The sequence below is a fragment of the Homarus americanus genome, unplaced genomic scaffold, assembly GCF_018991925.1.
Source record: "Homarus americanus isolate GMGI-L3 unplaced genomic scaffold, GMGI_Hamer_2.0 scaffold4896, whole genome shotgun sequence".
NCBI lineage: Eukaryota > Metazoa > Arthropoda > Malacostraca > Decapoda > Nephropidae > Homarus > Homarus americanus.
The window spans coordinates 4,957,535-4,979,105 of record NW_024749657.1 but is presented as its reverse complement, the minus strand read 5'-3'; the positions used below and the strand labels follow the sequence as shown (position 1 = coordinate 4,979,105).

Genomic DNA, 21,571 nt, shown 5'->3' with positions numbered 1-21,571 from the left:
TAATCTATGTCCCGAGCAACAGAACGACAAACTACAACTTACTTCACGAGGGAATTCTGTACTCCTAGGTGTCTCTGCTACTGTACATGCACAATCACCCATCCTAATTAAGTAAGTAAGATGCCAACATGGATGCGTGCTTACCAGAGGAGACTTGGCAGAAGAAATAAGCAATAAAATGTCAACGAAAAGCCTGAAAATTTATGAATATCTCAGTCATTTAAATATTGTACTTATCCCCTAAGTTGCAAAAATGGCAAGTGTTGGGATACTGTACAGGCGCAACTGGGTATGGCATGTTAGGAATAAGGACTTGCGGAGAGGAAAGGAAAATGAACGGCATATAAAATAAAGTGACGGGGTTGAGAATATTGTAAACGACCCTTACATTCACCAGGCAATAACAAGACTACGGTAACCACCTGAATGGCTAATAAGATTTTAAGTGGTACGGTAAATTATAAATAAATAAAGTACATAAATAGGAACACATATGAAAAGGTTGAACAAGACACGAAGAAAATGGATACTAAAAAATAGGGACAATAAGAGGAGGAAATAAATTAGAGAAATATGAATAATGTGAAGGAGAAATTAAGTGAAGAAATGTAAACGATATAACAGAGAAGAAATAAAAGTTGGATGTGAACAAGAGGAGAGAAAAGAAACATCATTGGAAAGTGGAAGTACACTGTGCTACTGTCTGTACTGTAACTAACTTTTCTAAATACAGTATACTGTATCTTTCATTATTTAAAAGGTCATTGATTAACACTAATTAAATGTTCATGGTTGGATTGTTTTTCATAAACTGAACCCCAGAAGCAATGCTTGAACATAATGGTACTGTGGTGTCTACAATGTCTGTCACCAGTCATTAGTCCTTGTATTTAAAGTTATCAGTCGTGCACTTGGGTTATACATATTTAACCTTTACCTATGTACTGTACTGTACTTCCACATTCCGACACAAGGATGTTACTTGTCAATAATCAAAGTCACTTAAATAAATAAATATCTCAGATCCAAAACAAAGACATTTATAGTGTAGACATAGAAAGAGTACAATACTTACATTAACATGCAGAAAATACTCAAGAGAGAGTTAGACTAATTACATGAACATTATGTGCCATCTGGCTCAGACCTCCTACCGTGCTCGTCACACACACATTTATGATGTGTTTCTGCACATAACCATAAACGCACCTGAGCTGATGATAATAGAGATACAGTTACAAACATACTAAAGGATATATTTCATACTACTGAAGACATCTTACATCCCCTTGGACGTCTATGTATCATTAATGTCAGATGTTAATTATTGAGGGAAAATACATCATGCTGGAAACAACTGCAAAAATCAAAACATCAAAGATACAGTTCAAAAATTAAGAAAACACAACACTGACCTTTGTTCTCTGACTAAAGGTGAAACAAATACATCGACACACTGAGGTTTGAGTGGGTGAAGAGGGAGTTAAACTTATAGAAAAAGTCTTTCAACTTTATCTATAGTGTAGTTATATTTCCACTGTATAAACAAACACTGAATACAGTACTAAGACTCCCTTTTAACCCGTACACTGATTCAAAAATTAGAAAATGCTGAATGAATTGTAAATTTTGAGATTGTGTTAAGCCATTGTTCATATCTCCAAAAAATGAGTTTATGAAGTCTACTTTATAAGTAGGGAGGCAGCAGTTCACTTATCAAACCAGCATAACAATGGTAATGGTAACATTCTCAGTTGTTTAAATCAACACAGGTGAAACACATTAATTATTCAGCCTATTACTTAATAAACTCTTCAAATATTTCAAAATTTTCTCTCCAGTCCAGATGAGTGTTACATTATGCTACAAGTTCATTTCATATGTACAAAAGCCATAAATTTTTGCTCCATCTTTAGGTAATGAGGACCTGTTCTGTAGTACTTATGTGACTGTTGCCTTCATCCAGAACACACACAAGTACAGGGTAATATAAATAAGATGTAAACACGGACTCAGCAAAGTTTTGAAAATATAATTACTTTGGTGAGGGATTATACCATGCAGTTCTTACGACTACTAACAAATGTCTTATAATATTCAGCATTTTCTAAGTCTTGAACAGGGGTAAATTCTTGATCACATTCCTAACACCTGCAAGGGTCTTATGATAATATTATTTGCCATTACAACAAGAACAAAATATTTTTCGGTCTATTTATGGTAAGTAATGTTCTCGTAACTTAAAATGTATAATAAATATAAACATCGCTGGAAAACAAAAAATTGCACGAAGGTCCATAGTGAAGGGCACAACAAGATTTTAGGCAAAATTTGTCTTTCAGCTTTGGTTTAAACTGTCTAGAAATATACAATATAAAGTAATTACAGCTATCATAAATACAATACAATACAATACAGGGTGTATTGAGAAATATATTCTATTTGTATGAACAGGTAAGATTCTCTGAAATATAATGCACCAAAACTATATATTTCCTTAAGAAAGTCTGTTTAGTAGGTATTATATGGATTCTATTTACATTGTTGAAACTAATTCTGCCAAACTGTCTCCTTATGTTACAAGTAAATATTATAAGGACAGCTGTGTAAAGACCTTCTTGTCCAATTACAGAATTCGACAAACACTGTACATGTATCTTGGTACAGTAATGTGAATCTGACAGTAACTTGCATAATTTTGTCTTCTTATAATGACAAAGTAAATTATTCCAACCCTAATGCAGTAATGGAGATAAATAACTTTTCCTTTGCAGTCAATTATTACTCACAGTCTTACACTTCAGAGTTAATCACAAGTACATCTTCAACTTTGTGTAAATTTGAAGCTAAACCAAGTATTGTTCTAAAGCCTCTGGTATATCATCATCATGTCTAAATGTGCAAGTATCTAGTCTATTAATTCTAGTACAGTAACATAATTTCAAAATATATACAGTATTTAGTGAACATAATATTGTGCTGTTTCTTCAATGACTGAGGCAAATTATGGCCATATATTAGTCACAAAACAATGCTGCATTTTCTTAACCAATCAGACATCTAATCTCTCCATACCTACACTGTTTTAACCAATCAGACATCTAATCTCTCCATACCTACTGCATCAGCTGCCATCATATTGCTCAGGTGTCCAGTTTTATCAATGTGAGGACAAGTTAACCACTATACATACTGTACTTCATTTTTTCAGTTTGATTGAACTAGTGAGAGATATGCAAATAATTGATGGTAGATTTGTTGAGGAATAAAAATATCCAAAATGGCTTTGATCAGTTATTGGTGATGAAGATTCTAAAAGGACTGAGAGTAAATGTTTTAAATGATGCAAGAAAAAAAATTCTCCATTAGCCTGACATTGAGGGTGATGACCCAGCAGATTACATACCTCATGATATCAGTGAAGGAGACCTCGCCCTGGCTGGCCCAATTACCTACCTCGTAGCCTACCTCTCTTGTGGATGTTGTCGTATTTGACGAGGTCCACTACATCACTGACGGCGTCGCTGAAGCCAATATCATGTGGCTGCTGGCTGGGTCTTCGTGGTGAGGGACTCCTCCTAATTGGTGTTGGAGATCGCATGCGTCTGAGGTAAGTATGATCAACTTCAAAATAGCATTATAGGGTTCAAATATGGGGAAGTCCTTATCAGAAGACCACTCTGTTTGTTCTTTATAGACAGACAAAAGAGTATGGATGCTTTTCTATACAAACTTGGGAAATCTAATACATATATTTTAATAACCAACAAAACCATCTTTTGATGATAATAACAAAGATTAATCCTAAAATTATCTACAGTTTAGTCTTATTCATAGTCTACATGAGACCATACTTTACTCTCACCCTGTGATGCCTCTGAGTATCACTTGTTATATAACACAGGCAAGTGATACACAGTCTTCAACAGTACCTACACAGTTACAATATATTGTAAGGCTTCCATCAGAAGATGACTTAATTTGTCTTTTCTTCAATTCATTTTTCTATGACTACATTTACAATCCAAAGGTTTGTCACACTTCATAAGAGTTTGTGCTGTTCATCAAATTTTGATATTTCCTACTTCTTATCAGTTATTACTAATTCCTACTTTACTTTCATTATCTTTACCTGCTTCCCTACCTCTGACTTTCTTGTACAGTATACAGTACATTTTCTGAAGCAGGATTTTAATTGATATACCATAAACAGAATAGACAAAGACCTTCTCAGCAAGACAGTACACAATGGTCTCTTTACCATAGCATAAGTCTTAATCTTATTACCATTTGTGTCTTTATTAAAAACAGTTACTTAAACAGTTACTTAAGTCTAAAGCTTATGGAAAGTTGTAAGAACCAATGAAAAACAGCAACTGACCTGTGTGGAGGTGTTGGTGACTGGAAGCCCCTGGATGGTGAGGGTGACCGAGATCTGTACCTATTATTAGCTGGGTATTCGTCTGGTCGCAGGTGACGGCCGCCATCATCAGAAGCTAAGGACCCTCTTCTCGATGCCTGCTGCACCACCTCTGCCAGCTCAATCCCCACCTTCAGAAGGAAGTCAGGTTAATACACACATGGAACAATAACCATCCACACCCTCACATATCACCAACACAGGTTCAACACTAGGTAAGTCCTCTCCAAGCTCATTGTACTCACTTATCCATTAAACTTTGAAATGTGTAAATGGAATCTAAATGACATTTTATATGAATTTTTTTTATAACAAATTTTAACACTAGGACCAGACACTAATAATGCTTCCTTTAAAAACTTCCTATAAACCTGGTGAAGATTGTGAGTGGGTGATAGATCGAATGGGAAAGACTCGTACATTAATCACCATCTTATGTACAAAACACCTTAAGTCAAATGATGTATAATTTAGAAATATATATACACATATATATATATATATATATATATATATATATATATATATATATATATATATATATATATATATATATATATATATATATATATATATATATATATATATATATATATATATATATATATATATATATATATATATATATATATATATATATATATATATATATATATACACACAGTATAAGTATCTATTTAAAAGGGGATAAAGAGTATCAATATAAAATTTAATATAAATTGGAGAAATTTTTAGCATTATTAATGTTATCAACAACTGGAGGATCTGAAAGCTAAATGACACAGACAATTGGAATATAATTATAGAATGTTTCTGACACATTTATAAAAATCACAGCATAAATACATAATAACTGAGCCCTTTCAACTTCCTCAAAGCCGTTAATAGTTCAGTCAAAATAAAATTCTAGTAAAAAATTTTCATATGATTTTGATAGAAAAAATGTTAACTTTGGATTGTATTCAATATTAAAGAAGCTGAGTTCTTATGAAAACTAAACTGCTGATCAGTAAGTAAAAATAATGACAAACTTCACTACTCATTCAGTAAGTTTTCATAATGGTTAGAAATACAGGACATTTCACACCAATACACACAAAAATACATCAAAACGTTGCTTTCATCGAATATTAACGGATGTTTGAGTAAGTTAAAATTATCAAAATATGGCAGCAGTTGAAAGTGTTAAACATACAAGCAAATAAAATATAGCTTCCCCCTCATAAGACATGAAGGGTGTATATTTAAGAATTTCAGTCCCACGTGATCAATCCTGCGGCGTGCGAGTCGTTAACTTCACTTTACATCTGACGTTTAACCTTGGCAGTGTAAGTATCAAATCTCGTCGCAGCATTATCACGTGACAGAGAAAAACACTAATACTGTACTATGCATAAAGAAGATATTATATACATAATTTCCAACATTATCTGGCACTGAGAAAGAAGTCCATGTAAACATATATAAATTTTGGGACATTGACGTAGTAGCTTATTCGTGTACAAGAAATAAAAAAAATCTTACTTTTTTTTATAATCTGGTGTTGGCTGCAGAGGTTATTTAAGGGGACGAGAAACGTAGTCAAGAAAGTGGGAAGACAGAAAGCAGGGACGTTGAACAGGAGAGGAGGAGACAGAGAGGTGGTGAGAAATACACACAATCATTTAATATGGATAATAGCAATAAAATGAATCGTGTGATAAGTGAAGTGGAATAAGACTCAACAAGGTCAAATCACAAAACAAAAAACAAAACAAGAACACAAAGTAACACTGATGAATAATGTATGAATGTATGTTGATGTTTATGACAAGTTACATAATTGATGGAAATGAATTAATGAATGAAGACATGATTTTTTTTTTTTTATGTGAAGAGATGATTGACAGGCCTTGGGTTACAAACATGTCACACACAGTACAGGAACACGTACAGTACATGATAGGAGAGGCCTTGACACTCCCTCACACCAAACATTCAAGCTAGGTCTATATCATCGACAAATTCCAAATCTCTATATTTATCTATTTCGACTACTGTACTTTGACCAGATAATGAAAATTAAATAAAAATCACCCATAAACCACAACAATAAATTTCCCACAAAGCAAAAACTAAAAAAAAAAAAAAAACAAGATGAAAAATTTTGAAGTTGTTTAGCAAATATTAAAAAAAAAAAAAAATACAACAGTTGAAGGGAAACAAAAGACTTATATTCTTAATATCAAGAATCAAAGTTAAGAACAAAATGTAATAAAATAAATACATTATTGCTTTATAGTATAATTAGCAGACATTATAGATAAAATTAACATATACTGTATAAAAAAATATAGTCAAATATATACATCTTAAGAGAGACAATTAGTTCTGGTATATTAAAAACAAAAGAGAATCATAGTAATACAAATAAAAAATAAATAAAAAAAATCATATGACGGTATTTGTGGTGAAAATTCCCGTTATCGTCATAATATAGACCCATTACATAGTCACAAGTACACTTTATAAAGTACGTAATCTCACACTACATTAAGAAGTATAAAAAAAGAGCTAAGCAGGAGACTCCAGTTAATTTATGTTTACAATATATATAGATTTATATATATATCTTTTATGTTTGTCCCTTGAACAATATATTTTAAAGAGTTTAGAAAAACAAACAGATTGCCACATAGAAGAACAATGAACAAGCTGGCTGACAGTGATATTATGACTAGCCCTGTGTGATATGGTAATTCCTTTTAACTCAAGTCCACTGCCGTAAGATAACCTGATGGGGACTACAAAAAATATGTTGTACATCTTTCATCTCAACAGCAGTTTTAGTACTACAAGTCTATTTCTATATATAAAATGTAAAGCCAATATTACAATGTCATACTGTACGTACTATCAAATAATGCTATATCATACAAGGGGAGGGTAGGCTGACATCTAGTAATGCGCTATAATCAATGTTGTTCAAAAACCCATCTTCTATAAATTAGTAGCGTATAGTTGGCTATATCTACATTACGTCCAGTATCAGACATACAGTCCATATCAAAGTCCAGGGTAGACTAATTAGCTATGATTTCCTAACCTAAGTCCTCACGCGTCTAAATATTCTAAGTTCTACTGGTAAAATTTGTCTTTTCTCAAAGATACATATTTTTTGGCAGAGGCAATATACAGGAGTCTGATAAAATCTAGGAAAATATTTTAGACTCACTAAATGTTTCATTCTAGAACTGACAGGAGAAGAATAAAGCACCACAGAAAATCTAGAAGACCATTTGTGACGTCCACAACCGATGGTGAGCTTTTGATCAGTATTTCCACAAGGCTCACTTTGTGTACTCATGTGAGTCTAAATTGGCCTTTGTCATTTAGAACTATCTAAAGCTCACTGGTGATGTCACAAATATATAGAACACTAAAAAATATAGCGAAGGAGAATTTTCAGCTTGAAGAACCACAAGAAGATGAACTAAGTTGAACGAGTACATGTTCAAAAGACAGTCTGAGTAGGAGAGCTGTAACACCAAGCTATGAAGGCAGAATCATGTGTGTCCACTTACCTAACTACTGTACCTCTTTTTCATAATTTTTGTCTAAAAAATTTAATTCTGTTGAATCATAGATCCTGTATATACATATACAGTACAGTAATCATTAAATTTTTTGTACAAGAATAACTGATCATACACAAGGTTATGAAATATTGCTCAGAATCCTAAGGGTTGATGAATAAAATCAATGCCTTAGTATTCAGAAGCAGTAATCTTCATAAGCTTTTCTCATGATGGTGACAGCCATTACTCTAATACTTTATCACACACACCCGAGCATCATTTTCAAGCTCCACAGATACATAGGATTACAAACAGTTTCCTTTCAGTCCTTATCAGAATATCCTTAGATGATTTCATGTTCTGTACAATCACTCTCTTACAAATGTATTCAAGTTCCACTTCCATACATGATTACTTTCTCATCCACCTATGACAAGGGGTCGAGGGTGTCACACTACTACAAAATACTGTAATCGACATTTAAGATTTCTGTAACGAGTCAATTTTACCATCAATTACAGTATGTGTGTGTAATCTAAGACTGAAATATTACATCCAGTTTTGCAAGTTTCAGAAATATTATAAAGTACTGTATGGTAGCATCAGGATAAACTGGTGTAGTGTTGAATATGATGGTTATGTTGCAAGGAAAGTAGTGTTGAATATGATGGTTATGTTGCAAGGAAATTAGAAGTGAATAGATATGTAGACTGTGGATGTGTCTCAGTTGACTGGAAGAGTATCAGTTAGGTATCTGAAATTTATCCTTCAATTATATCTATCTCAATATATTTCTCAGTATCATCCATACTTACATAATGCCATATAAACAAATACATTTTTGCATTGGTATCTTATCCAAGTTCCCATCAGTTACTAACTACAACTTCAAAACCTTTATATCACACATACATCAAAGGTTCTCTTGTGGCTCCGTAACAATACCACAATATTTTGATAAAAGTTCCCAACAATTTTCTTAATGTGAATATTATAAATTGATGGTTCTATTACCCTGTGCAGTATATATAAACTTCAACATTCACATAATGATGCTGAGATTCACAACTCACATTCTTTCAATAATTTAACTACCCTTCCATTTAAATGCTTTCACATTACTATATAATACTGGCTGAACAACACTACTGTAATGACACAGAGACTCTCCTTCTCAAGTAGTCTTGGTGATACACTCTCCTCATCCCAGCAAATAACATGACCATCACTCGATGAGAACCCAAACTCCACCACGCTCGGAAAATAAACTGTACCAAATATGTCTGCTTTATGCATGCATGACTGATCATGGACCCGAAATACTTTTCATGAAACAATTAACATCAACTTTTCTAGAGGCACATACAGTATTGTATAATATAAAGTCTACTTTCTATAGTGAGGGGTGGTAAACAGGTGGATTTCGTTGTTTAGAACTAAATAAGCCGAAAGTTAGACGTCGCATTCTGGATTGAAATTTTTTTTTTTTTTAACTTCTTCTCCCAAGGAGCTGCCTATATCGTGCACCCATTGATGCATTGAGACAGCTCGGTACAGCTGTAAATATGATCACCTATGACATGGACCGTGGTGAGACCATTGTCAAGCAATGACCTGGGGGTCCTGAAAGTGGTAATGAGAAGTCATGTGTTGTGTCAGTTTGGTTTTTCATACTGACAAGACCTTCAGCAACAGGTTAAGAAGTCACTAACAGGTGTCAATGGCTGGAGCAACATTGCAAGATCATGTGAGAGGGGGAAGGGGGCTGTCCTAAGGTTATCGTGACTAAGTAACTGTGGAGAATGATTGTAAAACATTATTGATGATAATGATAATGATCCTATTGTAATTTGGGGAGACACTCGGTGGTAAAATCAACTGAAAGGTCACTTTAACTTAAGGCACCATGGCTGGCCTTAAGTAACACCTATACCATTCATCACTTTATTATATCTAAAGTACTGTACTGTAATTAGAAGCTGAAGTAATTTTATACTGAATGTAAATATCTATGAACCTTCTTAAAAACAATTATATTTGTTTAAAATGTACAAGATGGGTGGCCTCATTAAAGCTTTTAAGGCTCCCTAACCTAACCCTCTATTTCTTATAAGACAAGAACTTTGCTGGAGCACAGTTTTAAGACTAAAGCAAATACACACACACACATATATTTTCCCTTCTTTAACTGTCTTTCACTCATTCTCACTGCTGTAGTGTTCTCTTGTCTACAAAAGGCTCCACATTTAGTTTGCCTGTCACTGCACACAAGCCTACATCATCCACTAACAGCCCATCCTTCTCAAAAATCACTCAAAGGCTGTCCAAGAATGAACCACAGACAAACAAACAAAAATATAAACAAGTACACACACACACACAGATATGAAAACTTTATTATATAACTTTTAATAATTCAAGATTAGATGGCAAAAAATGCACTAAACTTAGGAAAAATGACCATAACTCTAATTTGTAAGAAGTTATTTAGCACAAGTTAATGACAGTGCCTTCCAGTAAAGTTAAGATGATAAGCATAAACTTCATAAATTATACACTACTGTAAACAAGTACAGTAAGTTGTTCTTGTATGAGTTACTCTAACGAATTTGTAATTTTAAAAGTTCATCAGAGTTTTGCGAGCGTGGCAGATAAAATATGGGAAAAACGCGTGATGGGACGAGCCATGCGGCAGTAGACACTGGTGACACCATGCAACGCGAGGACGGCTAGCACCAAACCTGCCAGCTGGCCACACTCGACCCGTCGTGGTCTGAGCCACGCTTGGAGGCACCACCTCCACCCAACAACGTCAGGGACTTTTTCGACCCTTTGTCACTACCAAGTACATTGTCTATGCTGCAAAACGGAGAAGATTGAAGCATGATATGAGTTTTTATGTTAATTGTGGATTATCATGGACTATATCATATACACAGGATGTTAACATTCACATCGTATAAGGACAATCACCACAATCAACATTTGTAAACAACTGGTATAACATCAGTGGAGGAAATATTGTAATGAATTAATCCTGAGATCCCATTTTATAACCAAGACCAGACTGGATGGCTCAAGTTATGCAGCAGACATATTCAGGGGAGTAGAACCCAGATTTCCCCTGAAACAGCAGTTGAAACTTTATGTGCTTCCCAACATACTTGCATCATGTCCTCATATAATTAACACATAAAAGATCTAGCTGCTAGCCATGCACCTTGAAGGATGGACATCATTAACATATATGTCATTTATCATTTCACAACTTATCAGGTTCCTAGCCACTTAGACAGTCAGTCTATTCTTGTTTCAGTACTTTGTTATGGCCTTCGTTGTCCCGTATTAGTAGAGGAGGAAACTGGAGTAAACAGAAAACCTTCTGTGTTTGGTGGGGTTATACTTCATATAACCCTTCTCACATTTGACCCAAGGATTAGAACCCATGACTGCAGAGGTGAGAGTCAAGTACACAGTGACTGCTGTACCTCCACTATAAAAAGGGTTAGAATAAACACAGAAATTCACACACACAAAAATCAGAAAAACGGAAAAACCAGATTACAGATACTGTACTGTATAATATCTTTAAAAAATAAAAAACAAGATGAAGCAAGAAGATAATCATAGGAACAATTCATTAAGGGAAAGACCAGAGGCGGGATACAACTGATTTACCATGAAATATAAGCCATTCAAAATATACCTGAAACCATTAAGTGAAATTTTGCAGACAAGTTGAATCCCCTCACTAAGTACCACGAAGATATCCTTGTTAAGAGAGACTCCCTGACACACATCTTGAGACCCAGCTCTTCCTAATAGATATGACATCATTAATCATTCTAGACCAAGCTTGAAAGAAGAAAACAGGGAAGAAACAATCACTAACATCACTGGCTATTGGATAAAAAGCTAAGAAAACCAGAAACGAACACAAAACTGTTTCTGCTCAAGCAGTTCATCAATCATACCTAAATAAGTCTTTTTCACTGCAAAATAACAACAATAGTGATTCAAAGTCCACTCCAAAAACCAACTCACCAATGAGACCCAAACTGGGCTGTGTCAAAATCAACAGCTCTTATAATATGAAGCTGGAGGACACTGCAAACTTCCCAAATAATTTTTCACAAGTGCTAAAATGGCTGCTGAAACACTTATCTGCATCACTTGGAGCTGGTGTACAGTATATGTCCACACTAAGTGGTGACACAATTATGACTGACAACCAGAATATTACTGTGATCCCATCTTACAACCTGATCAGTGATGGGTGAGGTGTCCGATCAGTCCTAACTACTACTTCAAGGAGAAATATTGGTTCTAATCCTGTAGACTCAGCTGATGCACATGAGAGTCACCTGGTATGATCATAAGATTATAAAATGCAACATATTATGGGACTAAAATTTTTTATAAAAATCAAAGTGTAATCCAATGCATTTTTACACTTATAAGGATAATAAACAAGTGAATGTGGTGACTGTTTCACAATTACACACCAATATAATCCACTCTTTATTATCATGATATATCAGTAATATCTTGAAGACCAATTTGTCCCTCGCTATGATTGCAGGGTCGTGGCCGTGGATGAAGAGTCGTCGACGCCCTACCTTACGTTGGACTGGGAGAGGCTGCCCTGACGGCTCTGGTGTCCCTGGGAGTCCTGCTGCTCATCGATGGAACGGGGGAGGCTGGTCCTTGAGGCGTGGGTGCTCTTGGTCGGTGCGGCGGGTGCTGCTATGCCCATCAGTCGCGCAAACAAACTGGGCTTCTGTGGTGCCACCATCGGGGGTCAGGGGAGGGTGAACAGTCCGGTATATGGAAGCTATAGTTGGTCTACAGCAACAAGCTGACTCATAACTACATCATTTATATCAGTGATTACATTCTCTGTGCAATGGTGAACAATGACATAATTTTACAGGGTTAAATTATATATGTACATTGGCTTTTAAGCACAATTCTTCTCAACAATAGCTTCCATTTTTCGAACTCCTACAAACATCGACTTGAACATCAGGTTTTATAGTATAATTCAGTGTAATTTATAAACACCAATGACAACTAGAGTAAAGAAATCAACCAAATGCGGGATAAAAGAGGAAGAAGGTTGTGAAGGAGTCGTGGCATGACAGTCGTAACTTACTTAACTTTGTAAGGGCAAGTCCCTTATACTTTGTGGCTTAGAATCTTGACCTTACTCTTGTCACTTCAATCTATCTACTGTATCTAAATCATGTGTTGAGCAGTCAATTACAGAGAAGCATGTGGCACTAGATTCTACCACATACTTATCATATGAATGTGGATTGCTGGATTTTTCCCAAAACTGTACATTCACAGTGTAACCGACGTCTGCCTGAATGTGGGTCACTCAGCTACAGAAACTCTGAGTACTACAACCGCCATCCACAAACACCAACATTAGTTTTTTTTATCATATTGTTGTTTGTTATGCAAAAACACTGTTGCACACAATGGGTGAAAAGCTCAACATGAAAAAGGTTAAAAATGTCCCATTAATATTACATAAATTTCTTAGTGCCTTGTTTCAGTTGTATATATTAATGATTTAGCAGATGCATTGTGGATACTGTTTAAATGTTCTATATCATCAGTCACTATCAAGGAGCTACCGTAGTCACTATGTCAAAGATCACATTACTATTTAGAAACCTGATCCATTGCCCACAGTTATTGCATCTTGACAACAGAATTAAAATTCTCGGTTTACTCATTCTTAATAATGATGAACCGCTCTTCAGTTTTACATTAATTAAATTGAAATTTATTAGAAGAGCATCCCACTTGCATGGGACTGTTTAACATCATCATACTTTAAGTCTGAAAGACCTATAATTACTCTTTGAATGAGTAAAAGAAATACTGTATGCCTATTTAACAACATACTGCACTTCCAAGAAGATCACGCTTATGGTACCTACACATAAAGACTGATACTCATGGAAGCTTCTCCTTGATGATCAGGAGGTGAGTGATAGGATCAAGGCTTCAGTTTTGTGTACGTACACTAACGTGGACGGGTGGCTGACATGCGAGGCTCTAGTGGTAGGCAGTTGATACTTGAATTTGTTCAGATAACTTTATTACCCAGTCATTAGACAAATTTCTACTCAAGTTTGACAAGTTTTATAATAATAACATATGTAGTTTTATAAAATATGTAATACATAAAAAATAAATGACTTATCATCATTATTGTATTAAAATTCAAATGCCTCAAATTTAAGATAAGGAATTCTGGGCATTAAAGATAATAACGCATACAAGTTCAACCACTCAATCTTGAGTCTCCATAAGTGAGGAACCGCCCAGACATATAATGGAACCCTCGTGGAGAACTCCCAACACAGTTTTGGATGTAAGCAGTTCTGATGACAGCCTTGCAGCAAGTGTACATGTGGAGCTAACAGAGAGTCAAGTCCGGGTCTGTTCAAGAGGTATGGTAAGGTTCTCTGAGTACAACATTGTTATACTTGCCATCAATTTCTAGTGAATCTGAATTACCTCTGCAGGCTTTTTGTATTGGGTAAAATAATGTTAATAATGACACAGTATACAAGTAAGGATGGAGTGTCCGAGCAGCAAACAATGATGAACGTACAGAGAACCCAAAAAGATTTGTGCGATGAATCCAGCAACCTTGTGTCATAAGGACACCGATCTCACTCTTTATCTGGCCAGATATCCATATTAATTTGACCTCACATAGATACCCAATTAGTGAAATATATATATATTTTTTAATAAAAATATCAAAGGTGTGCATCTACACATTAATATTGTGAGTGTCATAAATACTGCAACATTCTCCCAACATTTTACAAAGTCTAAATTATAATGGGACAAGTTAGTATAAAAATTATATGACAGTACTCCAGTATCTACCACTTAATTTTTCCTGTGTGAGCAAAAATACAGTATACAGGAAATCATAGGCCTTAACATTTGCTCTCTAAATAAGGATCAAAGAAGCTGGACACATTTTTTGGAACTGTGACTCGGAACATCTAGTATTTCCTGGAAATGTTTTGACCAGTAAAGTAGCAGCAAACAGTTTATGCAACAAAAAGCAAATTAGTGTACTAAGTAAGTGGTGTGACATGTTAACTTAGCTTCTCAGAATCACAACGTGAAGGTAATGTTCATCATTTTGGACTATGATGGCTTCTGTTAGCCATGACAATATTAACCTTATTATTACGCCCACGCCAATACTTATAACAATATGATATTAATTGATTATTAATAGAACTGTCTGAGGTAATTCTGAGTACAGGATTCGCTCAGATGTTCTTCACTCCTCAAATGTTTAGTTTCTTAAGTTAAATGAAGAATTACCAGTCATCTGCACTGTACAATGAGATGATCAATATTTAACCCTGTCACACCAAATACACACAAAATATGCATAACGCCATACTTTTGACTTTAAGTATAACAAACATGAGCAAAAAGTAAAAGTCGGATGAGAGATTATTGAAAGAAAATGAAGATAATCTCAAAATACTACCGCATCTATCGGGGAGGCTGGGGCTCTTTCCTGCAATAAAACAACGAGACGAGGTGTGTCACTCACTACAACAGGCGCCGGGTATGCACTTATACCAGCTACCAAGCACTCTTTTATACCAGTTACCAGCTACTGTATTATAACAAGTATCAATATGGTATCATTAAGTCAACTTCTATTATGGTTACCCAATATCTCTGCATTACAATGAATGTTTGAATTTTACAATGTGTTAAAATTGCCATGAAAGCATATAAATTCGTGTGTCTAAAATTCAATTCAATGGATAAAAAAGTAAAAGTTTTCATCTACAGGACAATTATACAGTAGAGAAATGCTGATGCAACTCATAAAAGGTCAAGGAACTTGAAAATCTAACCAGGTGTAATTTGTTTACGATATATTGTTGATAGTGTGTTGTTGTCGTCAAGATTTGGGTATGGCCGAGACAAAAGACTTAACGATGACATAAGATACCGGCCTACAACACAGATACGAGGCCAGTACTGGTATTGGTACTAGGTCACACTGGCTCAAACGAAGGGAACACAACTACTGCTACTTGGCTTGGCACTGACAATTATTCCTGAAGTGATCATCTTCCAAAAACAATTTAAGCACTTGGTAGTTTGTTTCTTATATTTCACTCCAGAGCAGAATAAATAAATTTATTTAAAAAATCATAAAGAATATTTTTAGGAGTATATCTGCTTTCAGAAGGAAATATATTAATAAGGCTACAAATGATTAGAAGTGTGTAAGAGTCAGGAACAATAGTCAGCACACTCTAAACTTGTGAGAGAGATCAAGGCACTGTTCAAGTAAGAGAGATAGAGTTCACAAGAGTGTTTAAAGCCCCATAACTTGTATAAAAACTGTCACTCTTACAAGAACAGTTTCTGATCTTTCTCTACGAGACTGGTCTCACTCAAATTAGGAAGGGAGGACTAGCTGGTTCACGGATTCTGTTTTGCTGGTGTAGTCATCTGCGTGAGTCTGTACTCACTCAGTTTCTCTGGGAGCTAAAATCTTCAATTGCCATAATATTCATGTCTTCATAAACTAACATTAAGAAGGTAAGTTTCTGCCCAAATTCTTTAGTTATAATTTTTTACTCTTAATATAATTTAACAAAATATGAAAAACTTCAAACTTCAATAAAAAAAAATTTCAATTAACATTATCTAATAAGATGGCTAATCAACAAAACATGACCTCCAGAACATTTCACTTGGAAGCAAAATATTGCCATAGATGAAAATATGTGGTGAGTTTGTGGCATCATCTAACACTAACAAATATTTCTAGTTCACCACAGGTGATAAAGACATAAAGGGAGACACACACACACACACACACACACACATATATATATATATATAATAGTCCAGTTCACAATCCAACAGACATGACCACCTTTCCAGTAGTCACCAAGATGGTCACCATTGTGCTTGTGCCACTGTGATATGATTATCACTGTTATGGGGAAATAGGATATCATAAACACATGATGGTCACCATCAGACCAGATACCATCAATTCACTGTATCACATTATACTGAAATGGTGACAGGTGTCACAGGAAGGTGATTTGGATGCTGAAGTATTAATTAAAAATACATGATGAAGTACACAGGACTGGGGGTGGGTAATGCAACATGGCCCAAAGCTTATCCATGTTACAAAAATATTAATGGTGTAGCTAAGTAAAATGGGTTCTGAATATAAATTCAGTAAATTTCTATATTAAAGCTTATGTCTACAAAAAATTGGCTGTGTGGAACTTTCCTAAAAACTAGTGGTGGAGATTGTCACTACACACTCGGGCAACCTAGAGCGGCGTCTTCAATACGCATTTGACCTAATTACTTACACTGATGAACAATCAAACACATTAACCCTTTCACAGGTCAACATCTTAAGGAACCACTCTTGGGCAATGTGAACATTAACAATTCTTATTCATAATTATCAAAATAAATCCACAACTCCCTAACAACATTTCATCATTGCAAAACTTTACATTGTTTATCTACTGTACATGAAACTGAGTGACTGAATAATGGCCGTGTTATTTTAAAGTTAACACATGATAACTTTATTACTGAAGATAGGACCAGAAATTAGTTTTTGTACATAAGGATTTAATAATTCCCATTAAAAATTACTTTGCTGCCCGCCATTTGATAATTTTCAGTTTGCGCTCAAGTGATCCCGAAAGAAGGTGTTCCTGTAATCCCTATTTCCAACAGGCATGGGATCAAAATTTTCAAAAGCCATTTTAAGGTGAATAAAAACTTGAAACTGTATCTTGAAAGCTAAAGTTCCATTTCTGATCACAGAAATGATCTTTAATTTTCAGATTAGATAATATTAGTATATAATATTCCCTTAAAAAGTCCATTGTAAATATTGCCACAGATGATAACTCATTCTACTTGTTGTACCAAATAAGCTACTGGTGTTCTGGATCCAGCAGCACAACACTCACAGCTATACTAGATCCAGAACCTTAATAAACTACATACACTAAATATATCAGCCAACAGCAAAGTGGTTGTACCAATTATGGATCTGCTAACTATGAGCTGTAGCTATTGGCATGTTTGTGTGGCACACACAGGAGCGGTCTATGCAACTTTTGTGGTTCAGAACCTATCTTCATAAATTTTTCTTCTTTAAGATAATTTGTCAAGATTACCAAGACTAAGATTAGTTGAGAAATACAATACTGTCTTAAGCCTGTTGCCACTAAAACATGCTGACAGTGAACAAGGCACTTGGTCTTTCTTTAGCAATACTGTACTCTGTTGATTGTTAGTTTTAACATCTGAGGAGCAAGGTTGTGCTTACATAGAGAAGAGGCGGCTGCATTCAACATTAGCCTAATTCTGTACCATTTCTAATCAGTATTACTGTAGTGCTTTCAATAACAAGCAAAACACTGAGTGGACAGTGACCATACTTTTTCAACCAAGTACTGTAGTTAAGATAATGTACTGTATATACTACTGTAGTACTTAAATAATTTGGAGAAAATACTCGATTCCATCCGTGAGAGATGTGCAACGTCCATATACTGCAAACCATATATTTCTTACATGATAAACAAGAGAGTAAGCAAGTATTTAAGAACAAACACCAATTAATCAGCTGTACATTTTTAAGTGGTGAGAACAAGAAGGAATATATACAGAGACGTGACCGATCGCCCAAGCGGCTAACGAGCCGATCAGTGGTGAAGAGGATAAAAGTACTGTACATAGCATACAAATTGGTAGTAGTAAAGTGAATTCAATTACGAGTGTATACCATAATACTGTATGCTGACTAATCAAGTTAAGGATGTAATTAGTGGCAAGCAAATACAATATGAGATAGAAGCACAAAGTCTAGGTCACATGGCAAATGTTGATATAGGCTGGTAACAGCCGCCTTACTGATTCTGACTCCTGCTCCTCAGTTTGCTCAGTATCCTCTACTTCCTCAGTATCCTCAACTTCCTCAGTTTCCTCAATTTCCTCAGTATCCTCATTATCGATGATTTTGTTCTCAAATTTTTCCACATCGCTGAGGAGTTGTGTTCCCTCCCCGCACAAAATGTCCTCCGTAGACTCATACTTTTCCTCCTCCTCCTCATCCTCCTCCTCATTCTCTATTTGTTCATATTCATCCTCAATCTCATCCTGTAAGATTTTGGAGAGATTTCTTAGAGAGTAATTACCACCCACTGACTCTTAAACTGAAACACCGTTCGTAGATTTGTATAAATCATAAAGTTAAATAAAAGATAATGTATGAATTGTGTGTCATAACCAAAGGTAAAAATTTCAGTAAAGACTTGTGTTCTCTTTCAAAAATATATTAAGAGAAGATGTTCACAAAAATATTATATGCATTGAATGACAATCTCTGTTATAACACACAAATCATTCCTAAAATAATAATAATAATAATAATAATAATAATAATAAACTGCACTGACTACCCCTGAGAACAGAGGAGTCACCACATGTAGACACTGACCAGTCCTCCCGCTGGCTGGATCTGGCCAAAGCGAGTAGTTCTCCAGTTTTCAACAATTAGAAGACCACCATAAATTTTGCCCACTGTCAGCTTTTCATATTTTAACTCTGTGGAAGAAATTAGAGATGAGTACCAGGTGTAAATATGAAAAGAGATACTGTGCTCGGGATAATGTCTGTGGCAGGAGAGTATACGAGGGTAATTAATCTGTTCAAATAAATTCCATTATATGGACTAATGGACTATAAGGGAGAGGATAGTGCATTATAAAGAGGCTTCACTGTATAATCATGTTGGTTCAAGTTCTCCCGTTCACTCCTTTGTTTCCTTCACACAGTTCTCCATCTGACATATATTTCTTAACACACCTCCTCCTCCTCTTCTTCCCTCAGCTCCTATTTGGCTCATCACTCCCTCTTCTATTTCCCGACATATCAACACCTAATTATCTGAACTTTTCCTCCATTTGGTCTCTATTCAAAGTAATTATCATCTCATCTTATCTCCTTTCTATAATTAATTTCAATACCTTACATAACTTAACTTACCATCATCAGGAGGCACTATGAAGTCTATATTCTTTTTAGCTTGGATGGGCCACAGTTTCTTTATAGTGGCTCGAAGTTCCAAATCTGCTTGATCCATCTCTTCAGCCGGCCTCATCTTGATACATAGGTTTTCCCGTATTAATGCAAATAACGTTGTTGTGAATTGAACCTGCGAACGATGCACAAAGGTGAGTGGAACGATAAAATTGGTGAATAATGAAGCGTCATGCAACACAAATATGAGGATGGGAAATAACCAGTATCAAGATCAAGATGAAATGTGTTGGTTCTGGACAATGTTTGTAGAGGAGTGTGAAAATAAAACAGGATAATTGAAAGGTAAGAAGAAATAGTTTTCAAAATATCTCAATTATGCAAGGACAAAATTTTCTTGGTAACCCTAGACTAAACTGAACTAAAAAAAATAAGTAAATTACATGTAAATATTAAAATGGTGAACTTAATAAGCAAGTTGGAGGTAATGTGACCTTACTAATCATTTGGTATTCATTAAACCAAGTACAGGTACAGGTATTCATTAAACCAAGTACAGGTACAGGTATATACTCACCCAAGTACAGGTACAGGTATACACTCACCCAAGACTCCTCTACATCCTCCCCTTCACCTCCGAGTCTTCTGTTATCTTGAACTGATCTCGATAACTGATCAGCTCTAAATCCCTGAGAGTGAACCTATTGTCTAACCTTGTACACATCCATCCCTACCAATCTAAAGACACCGACTGGACAAAATGCATCAGAAAAAGAAATTAGGAGACATACAGTAGTGTACAACAAATATGATTACATGATGGCTTATACAAAAATTATATCACTTGATTGTCCTGCGTGGCATATTACCTTTAACCAAAAAGTAATAAAATGAAGAAGAATGGTATTAAACATATACTGTACTGACTACTATGAGCACAGACACAAAACAGACAGAGTCTCACCTTCCCGTCAGTGTCTAATGGCATGTTCATTCGTATAAGTTTCTTGTACGCTAACCGGGAGGGACACTTGTTGCCAAACCCTAGAGGTGGATCCATGTCTCTTAACATTTCGTACATCTCAGTGTAGTGGATTTTCCCTCTGTAAAGTAAACAAGTTAATTAGTACAGGTATGAATATCTGGTAGGTAGTAATGGTGAAGAAGTAAACACCAATGAGAGGCACTGAAGAGGACCAAATTACTTCCTTTATCTCCGGGTTAGGTGTCCGTGGTCTGGTGCAAGGTTCTCCATTATTTATATTCTGACAAAATTAACGCTGGAACAATAGCAATGGAGTAAACATAAACAAGATCTGTGGTGAGGCTGTAAACATGTGTTTAGGACCAACAAAAATGTCTTACCATATCATTGTTCATCGTATAGTCGAGCGAATAGATGTGTTACGTCAATCCTTATGTTCTATATAAGACATTATTATAATTTGCAATGGTTATTCACCATATTAATTTCTGTATTATT

The 21,571-nt window shown here is 35.2% G+C and overlaps 1 protein-coding gene across 7 annotated transcripts in view; it reads right to left on the bottom strand.

The window, feature by feature from the left end:
- LOC121853487 (voltage-dependent calcium channel type A subunit alpha-1-like) overlaps nt 1–21,571 on the bottom strand; it is a 237,225-nt gene that overhangs the window by 7,988 nt on the left and 207,666 nt on the right. For 2 of the 7 annotated variants that reach the window (XM_042347634.1, XM_042347636.1), the window contains 5 exons: nt 21,053–21,191; nt 20,095–20,263; nt 19,547–19,653; nt 4,382–4,551; nt 3,457–3,578 (listed from right to left, as the gene is read on the bottom strand). In XM_042347634.1, the coding sequence (XP_042203568.1) occupies nt 3,457–3,578; nt 4,382–4,551; nt 19,547–19,653; nt 20,095–20,263; nt 21,053–21,191 (707 nt within the window). Of the gene's footprint in view, nt 1–3,456; nt 3,579–4,381; nt 4,552–10,718; nt 10,837–12,596; nt 12,758–15,520; nt 15,551–18,960; nt 19,207–19,546; nt 19,654–20,094; nt 20,264–21,052; nt 21,192–21,571 lie in introns of all 7 variants that reach the window. The other 5 variants (XM_042347629.1, XM_042347630.1, XM_042347631.1 and 2 more) reach the window with 5 other exon arrangements.